This window comes from Scyliorhinus torazame, chromosome 9, assembly GCF_047496885.1.
Source record: "Scyliorhinus torazame isolate Kashiwa2021f chromosome 9, sScyTor2.1, whole genome shotgun sequence".
NCBI lineage: Eukaryota > Metazoa > Chordata > Chondrichthyes > Carcharhiniformes > Scyliorhinidae > Scyliorhinus > Scyliorhinus torazame.
This window is the reverse complement of record NC_092715.1, coordinates 8,040,772-8,066,121: the sequence shown is the minus strand read 5'-3', so window position 1 is coordinate 8,066,121 and position 25,350 is coordinate 8,040,772. Positions and strand designations below refer to the sequence as shown.

General features: G+C 51.5%; 1 protein-coding gene across 1 annotated transcript in view; it reads left to right on the top strand.

The window, feature by feature from the left end:
- The first annotated feature begins 2,621 nt into the window (after positions 1-2,621).
- Positions 2,622-25,350, top strand: part of LOC140429944 (ciliogenesis and planar polarity effector 1-like) — a 110,630-nt gene continuing 87,901 nt past the window's right edge. Inside the window, exons 1-8 of the mRNA XM_072517534.1 lie at positions 2,622-2,631; positions 3,646-3,676; positions 5,302-5,433; positions 8,106-8,259; positions 8,380-8,438; positions 12,940-13,110; positions 17,149-17,267; positions 20,190-20,264. Coding sequence (XP_072373635.1) covers positions 2,622-2,631; positions 3,646-3,676; positions 5,302-5,433; positions 8,106-8,259; positions 8,380-8,438; positions 12,940-13,110; positions 17,149-17,267; positions 20,190-20,264 — 751 coding nt within the window. The remainder of the gene's footprint in view (positions 2,632-3,645; positions 3,677-5,301; positions 5,434-8,105; positions 8,260-8,379; positions 8,439-12,939; positions 13,111-17,148; positions 17,268-20,189; positions 20,265-25,350) is intronic.

The following is a 25,350-nucleotide window of genomic DNA, read 5'->3' as shown; positions in this document are numbered from 1 at the left end:
CTGTTCCCTTGGTTTCTGTGGCTATTAGCACCCGGTTTCCTGGGTTTCTGTGACTATTAGCACTCTGTTCCCTTGGTTTCTGTGGCTATTAGCACCCGGTTTCCCTGGGTTTCTGTGGCTATGACCCGTCTTTCATTCCCTGACCCCACAGTATAAATATTTCTCACTTTCTCTGGCTTATAGCTTTGACAAAGGGTCATCGGACTCGAAGCGTTAGCTCATTTCTCTCCTTTCAGATGCTGCCAGACCTGCTGAGATTTTCCAGCATTTTCTCTTTTGGTTTCAGATTCCAGCATCCGCAGTAATTTGCTTTTAACAAGTGTGAGAACACTGTCCACACTCACCCCTGATAGTGTCTAATCCATAATTCCCCCAACTGCTCAGTGAGCACATCAACGTGAGCTCACGCACGGCCGATTCACAACCTCTCCCAGTGACCCTGACACCGCCACCATCATCCACGACCCCTCCGAACACAACCACTTACCTTCCGCAAAGCCAGCCCTGCCAAACGAGAGCTGCCGCTGACCCAGGAAGCGGGGAAAAGGCGCCGGCCTGAAGGTGAAACTTAAATTACGCGGCTTCAAGACTCCTCTCGCCAGCGTACTCCTGGTGATGGTCCTAGCGATTGAGAACAAGTGGACGACCTCAACGCTCGACTCGTCACCTGGAGTTGTGTTCTCTGCTGTGTGCTCTGCTTCACCGAGACATGGCTCAGTCCGGCCACGCCAGACTGCACCATCCAACCCGATTGCTTCTCGATCCACCGAATGGACCGCACGAAGGCCTCGGGCAAGTCGAAGGGCGGGGGTGTCTGCATCCTCAACACCTCCTGGTGCTCGGATGTGGTGTCCCCAGCGTGCCGCTGCCTCCCAGACCGAGAATACCTGACCGTGAAGTGTCGCCCCTTCTACCTCCCATGTGAATTCACCCCTGTACTCATCACACCTCTACATCCCACCCCAGGCGGGAGTGAAGAAAGCACTTGACGAACTACATTCACCATCAACAACCAAGAAACAAATCACCCGAAGCCCTGACAATCGTGGCTGGAGACTTCAACCAGGCCAACCTCAGGAAGGTCCTCCCCAAACTCCATCAACATACCTCCTGCCCCACCAGAGGTGCAGACACCCCGGACACTGCTACACGAGCATCAAAGGAGCCGACCGCTCCATCCCCCGACCTCACTTTGGCAAATCCGACCACAAGTCGGTATTCCTACTTCCGGCTTACAACCAGCAACTCCAGCGGGCTGAGCCAGTCAAGAAAACCGTGCAGTGCTGGTCCGAGGAATCTGAGGACATCCTCCGCGACTGCTTGGAGCCTGTGGACTGGTCCATATTCAAGGAAGAGGCAGCTAACCTGGACGAGTACGCAACCGACGCCACAGACTTCATCAGTAAGTGTGTCGAGGACTGGGTACCGAAGAAGACAATCCGGGTGTTCCCCAATCGGAAACTCTGGCTCAGGACAAAAGGTTCACTCCCTGCTGAAGTTCCGGACGGAGGCGTACGAGTCTGACACCCCTGACCTATATAAGAAATTCAGGTACGACGTACGGAAAGCCATCAGGGATGCAAAAAGACAATACCGCTTCAAACTGGAGTCCCAGGCCAACAGCATTAACCCACGATGACTGTGGCAGGGCCTACACCAGATCACAGGCTATAAAGCAAGGCCAGGTGGAATATCTGGGCTGGAGCATCCCTACCTGATGATCTGAACAGGTTCAATGCCCGCTTTGAACAGTCAGCCAATGTATCAGTGCCACCCTCCCCAACAGCCCTGGACACACCCATACCCACTATTACAGCCTCAGAGGTAAGAGCTGCCTTCCTGAAAGTGAATCCGCGGAAAGCGTCGGGCCCCGACGGAGTCCCTGGGCGAGCACTCAGAGCCTGCGCAGACCAGCTGGCGAGTGTATTTGCAGATATCTTCACCACCTCACTCCTCCGCTCTGAGGTCCCCACCTCCTTCAAGAAGACCACCACAATACCAGCACCAAAAGAAGAACAAGGTAGCCTGCCTCAACGACTACCGACCGGTGGCCCTGACGTCTGTTGTCATGAAATGCTTCGAGCGGCTAGTCATGAGACGGATCAACGCTAGCCTCACAGACGGTCTCGATCCACTGCAGTTCGCCGATCACCGCAACCGGTCCACAGCAGATGCTATCTCCCTGGCTCTGCAATCAACACTCGAACACCTCGACAATAAGGACTCCTATGTAAGACTGCTATTCATCGACTACAGCTCTGCCTTCAACACCATTATCCCAACAAGACTAATAACCAAACTCTACAATCTTGGATTTGACCCCTCCCTGTGCAGCTAGATCCTTGACTTCCTCATCAACAGACCGCAATCTGTCAGGATAGGCAACAGCACCTCCTCCACGATAGTCCTCAACACCGGAGCCCCGCAAGGATGTGTGCTCAGTCCTCTACTGTACTCCCGATATACACACGACTGTGTGGCAAGATTCAACTCCAACTCAATCTATAAGTTTGGGGATGATACGACTGTGGTGGGCCGTATCTCAAACAACGACGAATCAGACTACAGGAGGGAGATAGATCACTTGGTTGCACGGTGTACCGAAAATAACCTCTCGCTAAATGTCGGAAAGTCGGAAAGATCAGATGAACTGATCATCGAGTTCAGGAAGTGCAGCACGACCCCCCCCCCCCCTCAGGAAGTGCAGCACGACCCCCCCCCCCCCCCCCCCCCCCCCCCGCGTCTGCATCAATGGCTCCGAAGTAGAGATCGTTAATAGCTTTAAGTTCCTGGGGATCACATCACCGACAGTCTGTCCTGGTCCACTCAAGTTGATGCAACAGACAAGAAAGCCCAACAGCGTCTCTACTTCCTACGGAAGCTTAAGAAATTTGGCATGTCTGCATCGACTGTCACAAACTTGCATAGATGTGCGGTAGAGAGCATCCTATCCGGCTGCATCACAGCCTGGTGTGGCAACTGCTCGGTCCAAGATCGCAAGAAACTGCAGAGTGTGGTGAACTCAGCCCAACGCATCACACAAGCTTACCACCCCCACATTGATTCTGTCTACACCTCCCGCTGCCTCAGGAAGGCAGACAGCGTTATCAGAGACCCCTCCCACATTGGCACTGCCTTCTTCCAGACCCTTCCATCAGGCAGAAGGTGCAGAAGTCTGAAGACCCGCACATCCAGACATAGGAACAGCTTCTTCCCCACAGCTACAAGACTCCTCAACGACTCTCCCTCGGACTGATCTGTTCCCTGTAAGAACACTATTCACAACGCCCTATGCTGCTCTTGCTCATGTATTTGCTTTGTTTGGCCCCTTGTTCCGCACTGTAACCAATCACTGTTTGTCGATGTACCATTTGTCAATGTTCTCTGTTGATTATTCTTTTTGTCTACTATGTACGTACTGTGTACGTTCCCTCAGCCGCAGAAAAATACTTTTCACTGTACTTCGGTACATGTGACATTAAAATCAAATCAAAATCAAATCAATGCACAGTGAAGGAAAGGTTAACCCCAGACAGAGACTTAGATCTGACCCAAGGAATCTGTTCTGCTTTAGACGAGACGCTGTCAGATAGAAACAGGAGCATTCTTGCCATGGTTCTCATATTTTTGTACATTTTTTCCCAGATCGTCACCAGCTGAGCAGAGAAACAGCCAGGTTAGTGTAACATCCGATATCTCTGCTTCTCCCAGACTGACAGGGGTCAGTGTGTATATCCCAGACTGACAGCGGTCAGTGTGTATATCCCAGACTGACGGGGGTCAGTGTGTATATCCCAGACTGACGGGGGTCAGTGTGTATATCCCAGACTGACAGGGGTCAGTGTGTATATCCCAGACTGACAGCGGTCAGTGTGTATATCCCAGACTGACGGGGGTCAGTGTGTATATCCCAGACTGACAGGGGTCAGTGTGTATATCCCAGACTGACAGGGGTCAGTATGTATATCCCAGACTGACAGGGGTCAGTGTGTATATCCCAGACTGACAGGGGTCAGCGTGTATATCCCAGACTGACAGGGGCCAGCGTGTATATCCCAGACTGACAGGGGCCAGCGTGTATATCCCAGACTGACAGGGGTCAGCGTGTATATCCCAGACTGACAGGGGTCAGCGTGTATATCCCAGACTGACAGGGGTCAGTGTGTATATCCCAGACTGACGGGGGTCAGTGTGTATATCCCAGACTGACAGGGGTCAGTGTGTATATCCCAGACTGACGGGGGTCAGTGTGTATATCCCAGACTGACGGGGGTCAGTGTGTATATCCCAGACTGACAGGGGTCAGTGTGTATATCCCAGACTGACAGGGGTCAGTGTGTATATCCCAGACTGACAGATGTCTGTAGTCAGTATCTAGCCTGTGGTCAGCTTCGGGCCTGTGGCAGCGTCAGGCCTATGGTCAGCGTCGGGCCTATGGTCAGCGTCGGGCCTATGGTCAGCGTCGGGCCTGTGATCAGCTTCAGGCCTGTGGTCAGCATCAGGCCACCTGTGGTCAGCGTCGGGCCTGTGGTCAGCGTCAGGCCTGTGATCAGCGTCGGGCCTATGGTCAGCATCGGGCCTATGGTCAGCGTCGGGCCTGTGATCAGCTTCAGGCCTGTGGTCAGCATCAGGCCACCTGTGGTCAGCGTCGGGCCTGTGGTCAGCGTCAGGCCTGTGATCAGCGTCGGGCCTATGGTCAGCATCGGGCCTATGGTCAGCGTCGGGCCTGTTATCAGCGTTAGGCCTGTGGTCAGCGTCGGGCCTGTGGTCAGCGTCGGGCCTCTGGTCAGCGCCGGGCCTGTGATCAGCTTCAGGCCTGTGGTCAGCATCAGGCCACCTATGGTCAGTGTCGGGCCTGTGGTCAGCGTCAGGCCTGTGGTCAGCATCAGGCCACCTATGGTCAGTGTCGGGCCTGTGGTCAGCGTCAGGCCTGTGGTCAGCGTCGGGTCTGTGATCAGCATCGGGCCTATGGTCAGCATCGGGCTTATGGTCAGCGTCGGGCCTGTGATCAGCGTCAGGCCTGTGGTCAGCATTGGGCCTGTGGTCAGCATCGGACCTGTGGTCAGCGTCAGGCCTGTGGTCAGTGTCGGGCCTGTGGTGATGGTCGGGCCTGTGGTCAGCGTCGGGCCTGTGGTCAGCGTCGGGCCTGTGGTCAGCGTCGAGTCACCTGTGGTCAGGGTCGGGCCTGTGGTCAGCGTCGGGCCTGTGGTCAGCATTGGGTCACCTGTGGTCAGCGTCGGGCCTGTGGTCAGCATTGTTCATGCTCTGGATGCTGATGTCTGTGATTATTTATGTTTCCAGCTCCACAGATGATCGCCTTCACCTCAGTGGAATGAGTGGGGTCAGTGACATTGTTGCTGACTTGTATAATGAGGGAAAATTGTCCATGAAAGGCTTGGGTCTGTCTGACGAACAAATCCAGAAACTCTCCAGGTAAAAACTGCCAAAAATGCTGCTTCCAAATCTTCCTCTCTGCAAAACGTCAGTCTCAGAGACACAGAGAAATGCACTTAAACAAATAACTCAATTTCTTCAGGAAGTGCTGTATTTCCACCACCTCAACCTGACCTGGGAATGTTTGATGGGGACAGTGCAGAGGGAGCTTTACTCTGTATCTAACCCCGTGCTGTACCTGTCCTGGGAGTGTTTGATGGGGACTGTGTAGAAGGAGCTTTACTCTGTATCTAACCGCGTGCTGTACCTGTCCTGGGAGTGTTTGATGGGGACAGTGTAGAGGGAGCTTTACTCTGTATCTAACACCGTGCTGTGCCTGTCCTGGGAGTGTTTGATGGGGACAGTGTAGAGGGAGCTTTACTCTGTATCTAACCCCGTGCTGTACCTGTCCTGGGAGTGTTTGATGGGGACAGTGTAGAGGGAGCTTTACTCTGTATCTAACCACGTGCTGTACCTGTCCTGGGAGTGTTTGATGGGGACAGTGTAGAGCGAGCTTTACTCTGTATCTAACCCCGTGCTGTACCTGTCCTGGGAGTGTTTGATGGGGACAGTGTAGAGGGAGCTTTACTCTGTATCTAACCACGTGCTGTACCTGTCCTGGGAGTGTTTGATGGGGACAGTGCAGAGGGAGCTTTACTCTGTATCTAACCCCGTGCTGTCCCTTTCCTGGGAGTGTTTGATGGGGACAGTGTAGAGGGAGCTTTACTCTGTATCTAACCCCGTGCTGTACCTGTCCTTGGAGTGTTTGATGGGGACAGTGCAGAGGGAGCTTTACTCTGTATCTAACCCCGTGCTGTCCCTTTCCTGGGAGTGTTTGATGGGGACAGTGTAGAGGGAGCTTTACTCTGTATCTAACCCGTGCTGCACCTGTCCTGGGAGTGTTTGATGGGGACAGTGCAGAGGGAGCTTTATTCTGGATCTAACCCCGTGCTGTCCCTGTCCTGGGAGTGTTTGATGGGGACAGTGGAGCGGGAGCTTTACTCTGTATCTAACCCCGTGCTGTACCTGTCCTGGGAGTGTTTGATGGGGACAGTGTAGAGGGAGCTTTACTCTGTATCTAGCCCGTGCTGTACCTGTGCTGGGAGTGTTTGATGGGGACAGTGTAGAGGGAGCTTTGATCTGTATCTAACCCCATGCTGTACCTGTCCTGGGAGTGTTTGATGGGGACAGTGTAGAGGGAGCTTTACTCTGTATCTAACCCCGTGCTGTACCTGTGCTGGGAGTGTTTGATGGGGGACAGTGTAGAGGGAGCTTTACTCTGTATCTAACCCCGTGCTGTCCCTGTCCTGGGAATGTTTGATGGGGACAGTGCAGAGGGAGCTTTACTCTGTATCTAACCCCGTGCTGTACCTGTCCTGGGAGTGTTTGATGGGGACAGCGCAGATGGAGCTTTACTCTGTATCTAACCCCGTGCTGTACCTGTCCTGGGAGTGTTTGATGGGGTCAATGTAGAGGGATCTTTACTCTGTATCTAACCCCATGCTGTACCTGTCCTGGAAGTGTTTGATGGGGACAGTGTCGAGGGAGCTTTACTCTGTCTCTAACCCCGTGCTGTACCTGTCCTGGGAGTGTTTGATGGGGAAAGTGTAGAGGGAGCTTTACTCTGTGTCTAACCCTATGCTGTACCTGTCCTGGGAGTGTTTGATGGGGACAGTGTAGAGGGAGCTTTACTCTGTATCTAACCCCGTGCTGTACCTGTCCTGGGAGTGTTTGATGGGGACAGTGTAGAGGGAGCTTTACTCTGTATCTAACCCCGTGCTGTACCTGTCCTGGGAGTGTTTGATGGGGACAGTGTAGAAGGAGCTTTACTCTGTATCTAACCCCGTGCTGTACCTGTCCTGGGAGTGTTTGATGGGGACAGTGTAGAGGGAGCTTTACTCTGTATCTAACCCCGTGCTGCACCTGTCCTGGGAGTGTTTGATGGGGCAGTGTAGTGGGAGCTTTACTCTGTATCTAACCCCGTGCTGTACCTGTCCTGGGAGTGTTTGATGGGGACAGTGAAGAGGGAGCTTTACTCTGTATCTTACCCCGTGCTGTACCTGTCCTGCGAGTGTTTGATGGGGACAGCGCAGAGGGAGCTTTACTCTGTATCTAACCCCGTGCTGTACCTGTCCTGGGAGTGTTTGATGGGGTCAATGTAGAGGGATCTTTACTCTGTATCTAACCCCATGCTGTACCTGTCCTGGGAGTGTTTGATGGGGACAGTGTCGAGGGAGCTTTACTCTGTATCTAACCCCGTGCTGTACCTGTCCTGGGAGTGTTTGATCGGGACAGTGTAGAGGGAGATTTACTCTGTATCTAACCCTGTGCTGTACCTGTCCTGGGAGTGTTTGATGGGGACAGTGTAGAGGGAGCTTTACTCTGTATCTAACCCCGTGCTGTACCTGTCCTGGGAGTGTTTGATGGGGACAGTGTAGAGGGAGCTTTACTCTGTATCTAACCCCGTGCTGTACCTGTCCTGGGAGTGTTTGATGGGGACAGCGCAGAGTCAGTTTTACTCTGTATCTAACCCCGTGCTGTACCTGTCCTGGGAGTGTTTGATGGGGACAGCGCAGAGTCAGTTTTACTCGCTATCTACATATAATTGTGTTTTTCCACGTCCTGATTCTCCTTGTTCCGGAAACATGTTGTTTTGTTTCTTCAATGTGCAGAAAAACGAAGCCTCCAATGAGAAGCGAGCAGGAACAGAAGGAAATTCGACAATGGATGAAACGTAAGAGGCAGCAGAGATTTCAGACATATCACCAACAGCGTGAAGATCTGAGGAGATTGGAGCGAGCTCCGTACCACCCCCGGGAGAGGCAGGTGGGTGAACATTGCAGACTGTTCTTCAGCTGATGTTGTAGAAGGCCGGCTCCCAAGGTCACGTCAGATCTCTTTTTTTTATTTTTCTTTCTGTATTAATTATTTTTACTTTAACCACAGAAAAAACTCACAAACAAAGAAATTAAAGAAGCTCAGACTCAAAATGCAGTAAAAAAAAGGTAATTTTTAAAAATTGTGCAAATATCAAAAGTGAGCAATTCACCGCGCATCGTAACCGTGCGACTGTCCAATTCACCATGTGCGTCGAAACTGTGAGACCGACCAGTTCACTGTGTATCGTAACCCAGAGACTGACCAATTCACTGTAGATCGTAACCGTGAGACTGACCAATTCACCGTGTGTATCGGAACCCTGAGACTGACCAATTCACCGTGTGCATCGTAACCCTGAGTCTGACCAATTCACCGTGTATCGTAACCCTGAGTCTGACCAATTCACCGTGTATCGTAACCCTGAGTCTGACCAATTCACCGTGTATCGTAACCCTGAGACTGACCAATTCACTGTGTGTATCGTAACCCTGAGTCTGACCAATTCACCGTGCATCGTAACCCTGAGAGTGACCAATCCGTGCATTGTAACCCTGAGACTGACCAATTCACCGTGTGTATCGGAACCCTGAGACTGACCAAGTCACCGTGTGCATCGTAACCCTGAGTCTGACCAATTCAACGTGCATCGTAACCCTGAGTCTGACCAATTCACCGTGTATCGTAACCCTGAGTCTGACCAATTCATTGTGTATCGTAACCCGGAGACTGACCAATTCACTGTGTGTATCGTAACCCTGAGTCTGACCAATTCACCGTGTATCGTAACCCTGAGTCTGACCAATTCACCGTGTATCGTAACCCTGAGTCTGACCAATTCATTGTGTATCGTAACCCGGAGACTGACCAATTCACTGTGTATCGTAACCCTGAGACTGACCAATTCACCGTGTATCGTAACCCTGAGTCTGACCAATTCACCGTGTATCGTAACCCTGAGTCTGACCAATTCACCGTGTATCGTAACCCTGAGTCTGACCAATTCACCGTGTATCGTAACCCTGAGTCTGACCAATTCATTGTGTATCGTAACCCTGAGACTGACCAATTCACTGTGTGTATCGTAACCCTGAGTCTGACCAATTCACCGTGTACCGTAACCCTGAGTCTGACCAATTCACCGTGTATCGTAACCCTGAGTCTGACCAATTCACCGTGTATCGTAACCCTGAGACTGACCAATTCACCGTGTATCGTAACCCTGAGTCTGACCAATTCACCGTGTATCGTAACCCTGAGTCTGACCAATTCATTGTGTATCGTAACCCTGAGTCTGACCAATTCACCGTGTGTATCATAACCCAGAGACTGACCAATTCAACGTGCATCGTAACCCTGAGTCTGACCAATTCACCGTGTATCGTAACCCTGAGTCTGACCAATTCATTGTGTATCGTAACCCGGAGACTGACCAAATCACCGTGTGCATCGTAACCTTAAGACTGACTAATTCACCGTGTGCATCGTAACCCTGAGACTGACCAATTCACCGTGTGCATCGTAACCCTGAGTCTGACCAATTCACCGTGTGCATCGTAACCCTGAGTCTGACCAATTCACTGTGTATCATAACCCAGAGACTGACCAATTCACCGTGTATCGTAACCCTGAGACTGACCAATTCACCGTGTGCATCGTAACCCTGAGTCTGACCAATTCACCGTGTATCATAACCCAGAGACTGACCAATTCACCATGTATCGTAACCCTGAGACTGACCAATTCACTGTAGATCGTAACCCTGAGACTGACCAATTCACCGTGTGCATCGTAACCCTGAGACTCACCAATTCACCGTGTGTATTGTAACCCTGAGACTGACCAATTCACTGTAGATCGTAACCCTGAGACTGACCAATTCACTGTAGATCGTAACCCTGAGACTGACCAATTCACTGTAGATCGTAACCCTGAGACTGACCAGTTCACCGCGTGCATCGTAACCCAGAGACTGACCAATACACTGTGTATCGTAACCATGAGACTCACCAATTCACTGTGTATCATAACCCTGAGACTGACCAGTTCACCGTGTGTATCGTAACCCTGAGACTGACCAATTCACCGTGTGCATCGTAACCCTGAGCCTGACCAATTCACCGTGTATCATAACCCAGAGACTGACCAATTCACCGTGTATCGTAACCCTGAGACTGACCAATTCACCGTGTGCATCGTAACCCTGAGTCTGACCAATTCACCGTGTATCGTAACCCTGAGACTGACCAATTCACTGTAGATCGTAACCCTGAGACTGACCAATTCACCGTGTGCATCGTAACCCTGAGACCCACCAATTCACCGTGTGTATTGTAACCCTGAGACTGACCAATTCACTGTAGATCGTAACCCTGAGACTGACCAATTCACTGTAGATCGTAACCCTGAGACTGACCAATTCACTGTAGATCGTAACCCTGAGACTGACCAGTTCACCGCGTGCATCGTAACCCAGAGACTGACCAATTCACTGTGTATCGTAACCATGAGACTCACCAATTCACTGTGTATCATAACCCTGAGACTGACCAGTTCACCGTGTGTATCGTAACCCTGAGACTGACCAATTCACCGTGTGCATCGTAACCCAGAGACTGACCAATTCACTGTGCATCGTAACCCTGAGACTGACCAATTCACGGTGCATCGTAACCCTGAGAGTGACCAATCCGTGCATCGTAACCCTGAGACTGACCAATTCACGGTGCATTGTAACCCTGAGACTGACCAATTCACGGTGCAATGTAACCCTGAGACTGACCAATTCACGGTGCATCGTAACCCTGAGACTGACCAATTCACGGTGCATCGTAACCCTGAGACTGACCAATTCACCGTGTGCATCGTAACCCTGAGACTCACCAATTCACCGTGTGTATTGTAACCCTGAGACTGACCAATTCACTGTAGATCGTAACCCTGAGACTGACCAATTCACTGTAGATCGTAACCCTGAGACTGACCAATTCACTGTAGATCGTAACCCTGAGACTGACCAGTTCACCGCGTGCATCGTAACCCAGAGACTGACCAATTCACTGTGTATCGTAACCATGAGACTGACCAATTCACTGTGTATCATAACCCTGAGACTGACCAGTTCACCGTGTGTATCGTAACCCTGAGACTGACCAATTCACCGTGTGCATCGTAACCCTGAGCCTGACCAATTCACCGTGTATCATAACCCAGAGACTGACCAATTCACCGTGTATCGTAACCCTGAGACTGACCAATTCACCATGTGCATCGTAACCCTGAGTCTGACCAATTCACCGTGTATCGTAACCCTGAGACTGACCAATTCACTGTAGATCGTAACCCTGAGACTGACCAATTCACCGTGTGCATCGTAACCCTGAGACTCACCAATTCACCGTGTGTATTGTAACCCTGAGACTGACCAATTCACTGTAGATCGTAACCTTGAGACTGACCAATTCACTGTAGATCGTAACCCTGAGACTGACCAATTCACCGTGTGCATCGTAACCCTGAGACCCACCAATTCACCGTGTGTATTGTAACCCTGAGACTGACCAATTCACTGTAGATCGTAACCCTGAGACTGACCAATTCACTGTAGATCGTAACCCTGAGACTGACCAATTCACTGTAGATCGTAACCCTGAGACTGACCAGTTCACCGCGTGCATCGTAACCCAGAGACTGACCAATTCACTGTGTATCGTAACCATGAGACTCACCAATTCACTGTGTATCATAACCCTGAGACTGACCAGTTCACCGTGTGTATCGTAACCCTGAGACTGACCAATTCACCGTGTGCATCGTAACCCAGAGACTGACCAATTCACTGTGCATCGTAACCCTGAGACTGACCAATTCACGGTGCATCGTAACCCTGAGAGTGACCAATCCGTGCATCGTAACCCTGAGACTGACCAATTCACGGTGCATTGTAACCCTGAGACTGACCAATTCACGGTGCATTGTAACCCTGAGACTGACCAATTCACGGTGCATCGTAACCCTGAGACTGACCAATTCACGGTGCATCGTAACCCTGAGACTGACCAATTCACGGTGCATCGTAACCCTGAGACTCACCAATTCACCGTGCATCGTAACCCTGAGACTGACCAATTCACGGTGCATCGTAACCCTGAGACTGACCAATTCACGGTGCATCGTAACCCTGAGACTCACCAATTCACCGTGCATCGTAACCCTGAGACTCACCAATTCACCGTGCATCGTAACCCTGAGACTCACCAATTCACTGTGAGTCCATGGGACGTCCTGTTTAAGTGGAGGAGCGGAATTGTTGCTCTAAGGGGTGATGAGTGTCTGGCTGTCTCTTCCCCACAATGCAGTGGAGTCTGATTCTTTTAAAGGCTGTGGTAGATATCTGCTTGGTGAAGAGGGAATGAGGTGATTATTTGACCAGGAATGGTGATTTAAGGAGCCGATACAGACATGATGATGTGCCGAATGGCATCCTCTTGATCAAAGCAAATCTGTGCTTCTGTGAAGCAATGGCTGTGTTAAGATTGGACTGTGTAAAGTTTGTATTGTGTGAAGTTTGGATTGTGTATTTCCTGGTTTTATTCATCTGTGTTCTGTTATTTGCCCTTTTCTCTGCAGGGTAACCTTGGCTGAGAACCATGAAGAGCGCACACAGGCCGCACTGAGCTTGATGAGCGAGATGTTGGGTGACACCATTCAGCTTCCAAACACTCGACCATCAGCTCTGGGAGAAAAACCAAGAAAATCAGTTCAACTCACTCCGAATCGCCATAGCAGCACAACCAGAGGGTTAGTAAAGCACTGAGGAACACGCACTTCATACAGACTCCATTGACGAGGATTAAATAGAGGAATGAAAAATTATCTGTGTGTGAGCCAGTGAGGTGCTTACAGTCTGTGTGCGAGTCAGTGAGGTGCGTACAGTCTGTGTGTGAGTCCGTGAGGTGCGTACAGTCTGTGTGTGAGTCAGTGAGGTGCGTACAGTCTGTGTGTGAGTCAGTGAGGTGCGTACAGTCTGTGTGTGAGTCAGTGAGGTGCGTACAGTCTGTGTGTGAGTCAGTGAGGTGCGTACAGGCTGTGTGTGAGTCAGTGAGGTGCGTACAGGCTGTGTGTGTGTCAGTGAGGTGCGTACAGTCTGTGTGTGTGTCAGTGAGGTGCGTACAGTCTGTGTGAGTCAGTGAGGTGCGTACAGTCTGTGTGTGTGTCAGTGAGGTGCGTACAGTCTGTGTGTGAGTCAGTGAGGTGCGTACAGTCTGTGTGAGTCAGTGAGGTCCGTACAGGCTGTGTGTGAGTCAGTGAGGTGCGTACAGTCTGTGTGTGTGTCAGTGAGGTGCGTACAGTCTGTGTGTGTCAGTGAGGTCCGTACAGGCTGTGTGTGAGTCAGTGAGGTGCGTACAGTCTGTGTGTGAGTCAGTGAGGTGCGTACAGTCTGTGTGAGTCAGTGAGGTGCGTACAGTCTGTGTGAGTCAGTGAGGTCCGTACAGGCTGTGTGTGAGTCAGTGAGGTGCGTACAGTCTGTGTGTGTGTCAGTGAGGTGCGTACAGTCTGTGTGTGTCAGTGAGGTCCGTACAGGCTGTGTGTGAGTCAGTGAGGTGCGTACAGTCTGTGTGTGAGTCAGTGAGGTGCGTACAGTCTGTGTGAGTCAGTGAGGTCCGTACAGGCTGTGTGTGAGTCAGTGAGGAGCGTACAGTCTGTGTGTGTGTCAGTGAGGTGCGTACAGTCTGTGAGTCAGTGAGGTGCGTAAAGTGTGTGTGTGAGTCAGTGAGGTCCGTACACTCTGTGTGTGAGTCAGTGAGGTGCGTACAGTCTGTGTGTGTGTCAGTGAGGTCCGTACAGGCTGTGTGAGTCAGTGAGGTGCTTACAGTCTGTGTGTGAGTCAGTGAGGTGCGTACAGTCTGTGTGTGAGTCAGTGAGGTGCGTACAGTCTGTGTGTGAGTCAGTGAGGTGTGTACAGTCTGTGTGTGAGTCAGTGAGGTGCGTACAGTCTGTGTGTGAGTCAGTGAGGTGCGTACAGTCTGTGTGTGAGTCAGTGAGGTGCGTACAGTCTGTGTGTGAGTCAGTGAGGTGCGTACAGTCTGTGTGTGTGTCAGTGAGGTGCGTACAGTCTGTGTGTGTCAGTGAGGTGCGTACAGTCTGTGTCAGTCAGTGAGGTGCGTACAGACTCTGTGTGTCAGTGAGGTGCGTACAGTCTGTGTGTGAGTCAGTGAGGTGCGTACAGTCTGTGTGTGAGTCAGTGAGGAGCGTACAGTCTGTGTGTGTGTCAGTGAGGTGCGTACAGTCTGTGTGTGAGTCAGTGAGGTGCGTACAGTCTGTGTGTGAGTCAGTGAGGTGCGTACAGTCTGTGTGTGAGTCAGTGAGGTGCGTACAGTCTGTGTCAGTCAGTGAGGAGCGTACAGTCTGTGTGTGAGTCAGTGAGGTGCGTACAGTCTGTGTGTGAGTCAGTGAGGAGCGTACAGTCTGTGTGTGAGTCAGTGAGATGCGTACAGTCTGTGTGTGAGTCAGTGAGGTGCGTACAGTCTGGGTGTGTGTCAGTGAGGTGCATACAGTCTGTTTGTGAGTCAGTGAGGTGCGTACACTCTGTGTGTGAGTCAGTGAGGTGCGTACAGTCTGTGTGTGAGTCAGTGAGGTGCGTACAGTCTGTGTGTGTGTCAGTGAGGTGCGGACAGTCTGTGAGTCAGTGAGGTGAGTACAGTCTGTGTGTGAGTCAATGAGGTGCGTACAGTCTGTGTGTGAGTCAGTGAGGTGCGTACAGTCTGTGTGTGGGTCAGTGAGTTGCGGACAGTCTGTGTGTGAGTCAGTGAGGTGCGTACAGTCTGTGTGTGAGTCAGTGAGGTGCGTACAGTCTGTGTGTGAGTCAGTGAGGTGCGTACAGTGTGTGTGTGAGTCAGTGAGGTGCGTACAGTCTGTGTATGAGTCAGTGAGGTGCGTACCGTCTGTGTGAGTCAGTGAGGTGTGTACAGTCTGTGTGTGAGTCAGTGAGGTGCGTACAGTCTGTGTATGAGTCAGTGAGGTGCGTACAGTCTGTGAGTCAGTGAGGTGCGTACAGTCTGTGTGTGAGTCAGTGAGGTGTGTACAGTCTGTGTGTGAGTCAGTGAGGTGCGTACAGTCTGTGTATGAGTCAGTGAGGTGCGTACAGTCTGTGTGTGTCAGTGAGGTGCGTACAGACTGTGTGAGTCAGTGAGGTGCGTACAGTGTGTGTGAGTCAGTGAGGTGCGTACAGTGTGTGTCAGTGAGGTGCGTACAGTCTGTGTGTCAGTGAGGTGCGTACAGTCTGTGTATGAGTCAGTGAGGTGCGTACAGTCTGTGTGAGTCAGTGAGGTGCGTACAGTCTGTGTATGAGTCAGTGAGGTGCGTACAGTCTGTGTGAGTCAGTGAGGTGCGTACAGTCTGTGTGAGTCAGTGAGGTGCGTACAGTCTGTGTGTGAGTCAGTTAGGTGCGTACAGTCTGTGTCAGTCAGTGAGGAGAGTACAGTCTGTGTGTGAGTCAGTGAGGAGCGTACAGTCTGTGTGTGTCAGTGAGGTGCGTACAGTCTGTGTGTGAGTCAGTGAGGAGCGTACAGTCTGTGTGTGAGTCAGTGAGGTGCGTACAGTCTGTGTGTGAGTCAGTGAGGTGCGTACAGTCTGTGTGTGAGTCAGTGAGGAGCGTACAGTGTGTGTGAGTCCGTGAGGTGCGTACAGTCTGTGAGTCAGTGAGGTGCGTACAGTCTGTGTGTGAGTCAGTGAGGTGCGTACAGTCTGTGTGTGAGTCAGTGAGGAGCGTACAGTCTGTGTGTCAGTGAGGTGCGTACAGTCTGTGTGTGAGTCAGTAAGGTGCGTACAGTCTTTGTGTGAGTCAGTGAGGTGCGTACAGTCTGTGTGTGAGTCAGTGAGGTGCGTACAGTCTGTGTGTGTCAGTGAGGTGCGTACAGTCTGTGTGTGAGTCAGTGAGGTGCGTACAGTCTGTGTGTGAGTCAGTGAGGAGCGTACAGTCTGTGTGTGTGTCGGTGAGGTGCGTACAGTCTGTGTGAGTCAGTGAGGTGCGTACAGTCTGTGTGTGTCAGTGAGGTGCGTACAGTCTGTGTGTGAGTCAGTGAGGTGCGTACAGTCTGTGTGTGAGTCAGTGAGGTGCGTACAGTCTGTGTGTGAGTCCGTGAGGTGCGTACAGTCTGTGAGTCAGTGAGGTGTGTACAGTCTGTGTGTGTGTCAGTGAGGTGCGTACAGTCTGTGTGTGAGTCAGTGAGGTGCGTACAGTCTGTGTGTGAGTCAGTGAGGTGCGTACAGTCTGTGTGTGAGTCAGTGAGGTGCGTACAGTCTGTGTGTGTCAGTGAGGTGCGTACAGTCTGTGTGTGAGTCAGTGAGGTGCGTACAGTCTGTGTGTGTGTCAGTGAGGAGCGTACAGTCTGTGTGTGTGTCAGTGAGGTGCGTACAGTCTGTGTGAGTCAGTGAGGTGCGTACAGTCTGTGTGTGAGTCAGTGAGGTGCGTACAGTCTGTGTGTGAGTCAGTGAGGTGCGTACAGTCTGTGTGTGTCAGTGAGGTGCGTACAGTCTGTGTGTGAGTCAGTGAGGTGCGTACAGTCTGTGTGTGTCAGTGAGGTGCGTACAGTCTGTGTGTGTGTCAGCGAGGTGTGTACAGTCTGTGTGTGTCAGTGAGGTGCGTACAGTCTGTGTGTCAGTGAGGTGCGTACAGTCTGTGTGTGTCAGTGAGGTGCGTACAGTCTGTGTGTGAGCCAGTGAGGTGCGTAGAGTCTGTGTGTGAGTCAGTGAGGTGAGTACAGTCTGTGTGTGAGTCAGTGAGGTGCGTACAGTCTGTGTTTTTGAGATGTGCCCTCATTCTTCCTTGTGTTACAGGAGGAGTTCCATGTCACGCAGTCTGTCTGCTAGTCGGGCTGAGCGATGCTTTTCAGGCACCTATTCTCTGAAGCCAGCGCGATCTGTCTCCTCATCCCCTGGGCGAGCTGTACAGGCAGGTGGGAGCTGGCAATCTTTCACCTTGAGTATTGTGTGATGTTAATGGCTTTATTCAGTCCCTTTTTCAATATCTGTTTGCTTACCTGCGGTCTTACACATGAACAGGGTCACTGAATCATTGGATCCTAGGCCCAACCATCTTCAGCTGCTTCATCAATGACATTCCTTCCTTCATAAGGTCAGAAGTGGGGATGTTTGCGGATGACTGCACAATGTTCAGCATCATTCGCCACTCGTCAGATATTGAAGCAGTCCCTGTCCAAATGCAGCAAGACCCGGACACTATCCAGGCTTGGGCTGACATGTGACATTCACACCACACAATAGCAATCATAATCTTTATTATTGTCACAAGTAGGCTTACATTAACACTGTAATGAAGTTACTGTGAAAAGCCCCTAGGTGCCACATTCCGGCGCCTGTTCGGGTACACAGAGGGAGAATTCAGAATTCACCTAACAGCACGTCTTTTGGGACTTGTGGTAGGAAACCGGAGCACCCGGAGGAGACCCACGCAAACCGGATGGGATTTATCCTAGGATTCTCTGGGAAGCTAGGGAGGAGATTGCTGAGCCTTTGGCTTTGATCTTTAAGTCATCTTTGTCTACAGGAATAGTGCCAGAAGACTGGAGGATAGCAAATGTTGTCCCCTTGTTCAAGAAGGGGAGTAGAGTCAACCCCGGTAACTATAGACCAGTGAGCCTTACTTCTGTTGTGGGCAAAATCTTGGAAAGGTTTATAAGAGATAGGATGTATAATCATCTGGAAAGGAATAATTTGATTGGAGAGAGTCAACAGGGTTTTTGTGAAGGGTAGGTCGTGCCTCACAAACCTTATTGAGTTCATTGAGAAAGTGACCAAACAGGTGGATGAGGGTAAAGCAGTTGATGTGGTGTATATGGATTTCAGTAAAGCGTTTGATAAGGTTCCCCACGGTAGGCTACTGCAGAAAATACGGAGGCATGGGATTCGGGGTGATTTAGCAGTTTGGATCAGAAATTGGCTGGCTGGAAGAAGACAAAGGGTGGTGGTTGATGGGAAATGTTCAGACTGGAGTCCAGTTACTAGTGGTGTACCACAAGGATCTGTTTTGGGGCCACTGCTGTTTGTCATTTTTATAAATGACCTGGAGGAGGGCGTAGAAGGATGGGTGAGTAAATTTGCAGATGACACTAAAGTCGGTGGAGTTGTGGAAAGTGCAGAAGGATGTTACAAGCTACAGAGGGACATATGTAAGCTGCAGTGCTGGGCTGAGAGGTGGCAAATGGAGTTTAATGCAGAAAAGTGTGAGGTGATTCATTTTGGAAGGAATAACAGGAAGACAGAGTACTGGGCTAATGGTAAGATTCTTGGCAGTGTGGATGAGCAGAGAGATCTCGGTGTCCATGTACATAGATCCCTGAAAGTTGCCATCCAGGTTGATAGAGTTGTGAAGAAGGCCTATGGAGTGTTGGCCTTTATTGGTAGAGGGATTGAGTTTTGGAGCCATGAGGTCATGTTGCAGCTGTACAGAACTCTGGTGCGGCCGCATTTGGAGTATTGCGTACAGTTCTGGTCGCCGCATTATAGGAAGGATGTGGAAGCATTGGAAAGGGTGCAGAGGAGATTTACCAGAATGTTGCCTGGTATGGAGGGAAGATCTTATGAGGAAAGGCTGAGGGACTTGAGGCTGTTTTCGTTAGAGAGAAGAAGGTTAAGAGGTGACTTAATTGAGGCATACAAGATGATCAGAGGATTGGATAGGGTGGACAGTGAGAGCCTTTTTCCTCGGATGGTGATGTCTGGCAGGAGGGGACATAGCTTTAAATTGAGGGGAGATAGTCATAAGACAGATGTCAGAGGTAGGTTCTTTACTCAGAGAGTAGTAAGGGCGTGGAATGCCCTGCCTGCAACAGTAGTGGACTCGCCAACACTAAGGACATTCAAATGGTCATTGGATAGACATATGGACGATAAGGGAATAGTGTAGATGGGCTTTAGAGTGGTTTCACAGGTCGGCGCAACATCGAGGGCCGAAGGGCCTGTACTGCACTGTTATGGTCTATGTTCAAACACGGGGAGAAAGTGCAGACTCTCCACAGACAGCCACCCGAGGCCGGAATCGAACCTGGGACTCTGGTGCTGTGAAGCAACAGTGCTCACCACTGTGCTTCCGTGCCGCCTGATGTGCCAGTCAATGGCCATCTCCTGCAAGAGAGGATCTAACCACCGCCCCTTGACATTCAATGGCATCACCATCGCTGAATCCCCCACAGTCAACACCCTGGGGGTTACCATTGATCAGAAACTGAACCGGACCCAGCCACATTAATACTGTGGCTACCAGGGCAGGTCAAAGGCTGGAATCCTGCGGAGAGTAACTCACCTCCTGACCCCCCAAAGCCTGTCCACTTGCCTGGGTGAGCGCAGCTCCAACAACACTCAAGAAGCTCAACACCATCCAGGACAAAGCAGCCCCGCTTGATTGTTCCTCCTTCCACAAACATTCACTCCCTCCACCACCGACGCACAGTGGCAGCCGTGTGTACCAGCTACAAGATGCACTGCAGGAACTCACCAAGGTTCCTCAGGCAGCACCTTCCAAACCCACGACCACTCCCATCTAGAAGGACAAGAGCAGCAGATACCTGGGAACCCCACCCACCTGGAGGTTGCCCTCTGAGTCACTCACCACCCTGACTGGGAAATATATCGGCCGTTCCTTCACTGTCGCCGGGGCAACATCCTGAAACTCCCTCCCTAACAGCACAGTGGGTGTACCTACACCTCCGGGACTGCTGCGGTTCAAGACGGCAGCTCACCCCCACCTTCTGAAGGGCAACGAGGGATGGACAGTAAATGCTGGGCTAGCCAGCGACACCCACATCCCTTGAAATAAAAAATAAGTCCAGTTATTAATCCTATGTTGTGTTTCTATTTAGGAATCCAGAGGAGAACATCGATAGTGAAAGGGAGCACACGTCGTGGACTGATCAAACATACAGAGGACAGGGCAGGTAAACACCTCCCAATCTCCCAAATCCCAAATCCCTGGCAGCCTGACATAAGCATGAAGCTCAGAACCACACTGAGTGAGGTGAATACCTCAGCCTGGGCAGACAGCTGATTTGAACTGTTCCTGCTGCTGGAGTCGGCATGGCCTCCTCACCCTGCAATGAACCGGACTTGATGGTAATGGACGAACTGCTGGGCCTGAGGTTACAGACTGTGGCTCAGCTCGGTGGGTGTATCTATACCCCAGGGACAGCAGCCCCCCCCATAACCCACCTGCTCGAGGGCAATTAGGGATGGGAAATAAATGCTAGCACAGCCAGTGACCCCCACATTCCAGAAATGCACTTGTAAACATTGTGCTGCTGCTGACGGCCCAATGGGCATGGGGCCCAATCCTGAGATGCTCGATCTGTTTCAAGTCCGGCCCATTTAGCAGATGGTATTGCCACAGCACGATGGAGGGTCTGGTCTCCGCAATGTGAAGATTGTGACTTCATTTTCACAAGGACTGTGCGGTGCTCACTCCCATCAGTACCGACATGGGCACATTCATCTGTGCCAAGTAAGTTAGTACAAATGAGATCACAAAGGTTTTTCTCTCATTGGTTCCCTCACCACCAGCTGAAAGGCCCGTCCAGGACTGGGCCCGCACTGGACTGGGCCCGCACTGGACTGGGCCCGCACAGGACTGGGCCCGGAATGGGCTATGCCCGCAGTGGACTGGGCCCGCACTGAACTTGGCCCGCACTGGACTGGGCAAGGAATGGACTGGGCCCACACTGGACTGGGCCCGCGCTGGACTGGGCCCGCGCTGGACTGGGCCCGCGCTGGACTGGGCCCGCGCTGGACTGGGCCCGCGCTGGACTGGGCCCGCGCAGGACTGGGCCCGCGCAGGACTGGGCCCGCACTGGACTGGGCCCGGAATGAACTGGGCCCGCACAGGACTGGGCCCGCACTGGACTGGGCCCGCACTGGACTGGGCTGGTTTAGCACAGGGCTAAATCGCTGGCTTTGAAGGCAGGCCAGCAGCACGGTTCAATTCCCGTACCAGCCTCCCCGAACAGGCGCCGGAATGTGGCGACTAGGGGCTTTTCACAGTAACTTCATTTGAAGCCTACTTGTGACAATAAGTGATATTCATTTCATTTTCTTTTCACTGGACTGGGCCCGCAGTGGACTGGGCCCGCACTGCACTGGGCCCGCGCAGGACTGGGCCCGCACTGGACTGGGCCCGCACTGGACTGGGCCCGCACAGGACTGGGCCCGGAATGGGCTATGCCCGCAGTGGACTGGGCCCGCACTGAACTTGGCCCGCACTGGACTGGGCAAGGAATGGACTGGGCCCACACTGGACTGGGCCCGCGCTGGACTGGGCCCGCGCTGGACTGGGCCCGCGCTGGACTGGGCCCGCGCTGGACTGGGCCCGCGCAGGACTGGGCCCGCGCAGGACTGGGCCCGCGCAGGACTGGGCCCGCACTGGACTGGGCCCGGAATGAACTGGGCCCGCACAGGACTGGGCCCGCACTGGACTGGGCCCGCACTGGACTGGGCTGGTTTAGCACAGGGCTAAATCGCTGGCTTTGAAGGCAGGCCAGCAGCACGGTTCAATTCCCGTACCAGCCTCCCCGAACAGGCGCCGGAATGTGGCGACTAGGGGCTTTTCACAGTAATTTCATTTGAAGCCTACTTGTGACAATAAGTGATATTCATTTCATTTTCTTTTCACTGGACTGGGCCCGCAGTGGACTGGGCCCGCACTGCACTGGGCCCGCGCAGGACTGGGCCCGCGCAGGACTGGGCCCCCACTGGACTGGGCCCGCACTGCACTGGGCCCGTCCAGGACTGGGCCCGCGTAGTACTGGGCCCGCGTAGGACTGGGCCCATCCAGGACTGGGCCCGCGTAGTACTGGGTCCGTACAGGACTGGGCCCGCACTGGAGGATCGAGGAGGGTTTTCTAGAGCAGTCTGTAAATAGTCCAACTCGGGAAGGGGCCATACTGGACCTGGTATTGGGGAATGATCCCGGCCAGGTGGTTGAAGTTTCAGTCGGTGATTACTTTGGGAATAGCGATCACAATTCCGTAAGTTTTAGAATACTCATGGACAAAGACGAGAGTGGTCCTAAAGGAAGAGTGCTAAATTGGGGAAAGGCCAACTATACCAAAATTCGGCAGGAGCTGGGGAATGTGGATTGGGAGCAGCTGTTTGAAGGTGTGGTAGTATGTATTGGGGGTCATGTGGGACTGGAAGCCCTAATGTCATTGGCTGACAGATCCCGGGTCCTGGTTGGCCGTTGACCTCATGCTCCGCCCTGAAGGCGAAGTATGAGAAGCCGGTGCCTTCCCCCGCAGGCCAGTTTACTATCGGGCTGCTGGGGAACAGACACGCTTAATAAAGCCTCATCGACTTCACTATATTCGTCTCATGGAGTCTTTGTGCGCTACAGAAGGTAAATCCACATTTGAAATAGAACATAGAAAAACACAGCACAGAACAGGCCCTTCGGCCCACGATGTTGTGCCGAACCTTTGTCCGAGATTAATCAGCGATTATCATAGAATTTACAGTGCAGAAGTAGGCCATTTGGCCCATCGAGTCTGCACCGGCTCTTGGAAAGAGCACCCTACCCAAGGTCAGCACCTCCACCCTATCCCCATAACCCAGTAACCCCACCCAATACTACGGACATTTTTGGACACTAAGGGCAATTTAGCACGGCCAATCCACCTAACCTGCACATCTCTGGACTGTGGGAGGAAACCGGAGCACCCGGAGAAAACCCACGCACACACGGGGAGGATGTGCAGACTCCGCACAGACAGCGACCCAAGCCGGAATCGAACCTGGGACCCTGGAGCTGTGAAGCAATTGTGCTATCCACAATGCTACCGTGCTGCCCTTAAGAACAAATTAATCTACACTATATAATTTTACCGTAATCCATGTACCTATCCAATAGCTGCTTGAAGGTCCCTAATGTTTCCGACTCAACTACTTCCACAGGCAGTGCATTCCATGCCCCCACTACTCTCTGGGTAAAGAACCTACCTCTGACATCCCCCCTATATCTTCCACCATTCACCTTAAATTTATGTCCCCTTGTAATGGTTTGTTCCACCCGGGGAAAAAGTCTTTGACTGTCTACTCTATCTATTCCCCTGATCATCTTATAAACCTCTATCAAGTCGCCCCTCATCCTTCTCCGTTCTAATGAGAAAAGGCCTAGCACCCTCAAACTTTCCTCGTAAGACTTACTCTCCATTCCAGGCAACATCCTGGTAAATCTCCTTTGCACCTTTTCCAAAGCTTCCACATCCTTCCTAAAATGAGACGACCAGAACTGTACACAGTACTCCAAATGTGGCCTTACCAAAGTTTTGTACAGCTGCATCATCACCTCACGGCTCTTAAATACAATCCCTCTGTTAATGAACGCTAGCACACCTTCTTCTAGGCCTTCTTCACAGCTCTATCCACTTGAGTGGCAACTTTCAAAGATGTATGAACATAGACCCCAAGATCTCTCTGCTCCTCTACATTGCCAAGAACCTACCGTTAACCCTGTATTCCGCATTCATATTTGTCCTTCCAAAATGGACAACCTCACACTTTTCAGGGTTAAACTCCATCTGCCACTTCTCAGCCCAGCTCTGCATCCTATCTATGTCTCTTTGCAGCCGACAACAGCCCTCCTCACTATCTACAACTCCACCAATCTTCGTATCGTCTGCAAATTTACTGACCCACCCGTCAACTCCCTCATCCAAGTCATTAATGAAAATCACAAACAGCAGAGGACCCAGAACTGATCCCTGCGATACGCCACTGGTAACTGGGATGCAGGCTGAATATTTGCCATCCACCACCACTCTCTGACTTCTATCGCTTAGCCAGTTCGTTATCCAACTGGCCATATTTCCCACTATCCCATGCCTCCTTACTTTCTGCATAAGCCCATCACGGGGAACCTTATCAAATGCCTTACTAAAATCCATGTACACTACATCCACTGCTTTACCTTCATCCACATGCTTGGTCACCTCCTCAAAGAATTCAATAAGACTTGTGAGGCAAGACCTACCCCTCACAAATCCGTGCTGACTATCCCTAATCAAGCAGTGTCTTTCCAGATGCTCAGAAATCCTATCCCTCAGTATCCTTTCTATTACTTTGCCTACCACCGAAGTAAGACTAACTGGCCTGTAATTCCCAGGGTTATCCCTATTCCCTCTTTTGAGCAGGGACACGACATTCGCCACTCTCCAATCCCCTGGTACCACACCTGTTGACAGTGAGGACGAAAAGATCATTGCCAACGGCTCTGCAATTTCATCTCTTGCTGGAGTCTTTTAAGGAAAGGTTGATTAGAGTGCAGGACAGTCATGTCCCTGTGAAAATGAGGGATAGAAATGGCAAGATTAGGGAACCATGGATGACAGGCGAAATTGTGAGACTAGCTAAGAGGAAAAAGGAAGCATACATCAGGTCTAGGCGACTGAAGACAGATGAAGCTTTGGAAGAATATCGGGAATATTGGACCAATCTGAAACGAGGAATTGAGGGCTAAAAGGGGTCATGAAATATCTTTAGCAAACAGGGTTAAGGAAAATCCCAAAGCCTTTTATTCATATATAAGGAGCAAGAGGGTAACTAGAGAAGGGGTTGGCCCACTCAAGGACAAAGGAGGAAAGTTATGCATGGAGTCAGAGAAAATGGGTGAGATTCTTAACGAGTACTTTGCATCAGTATTCACCGAGGAGAGGGACATGACAGATGTTGAGATTAGGGATAGATGTTTGATTACTCTAGGTCAAGTCTGCATCAGGAGGGAGGATGTGTTGGGTATTCTAAAAGGCATTAAGGTGGACAAGTCCCCAGGTCCGGATGGGATCTATCCCAGGTTTCTGAGGGAAGTGAGAGAGGAAATAGGTGGGGCCTTAACAGATATCTTTGCAGCATCCTTGAACACGGGTGAGGTACCGGAGGACTGCAGAATTGCTAACGTTGTCCCCTTGTTTAAGAAGGGTAGCAGGGATAATCCAGGTAATTATAGACCTGTGAGCCTGATGTCAGTGGTAGGGAAGCTGC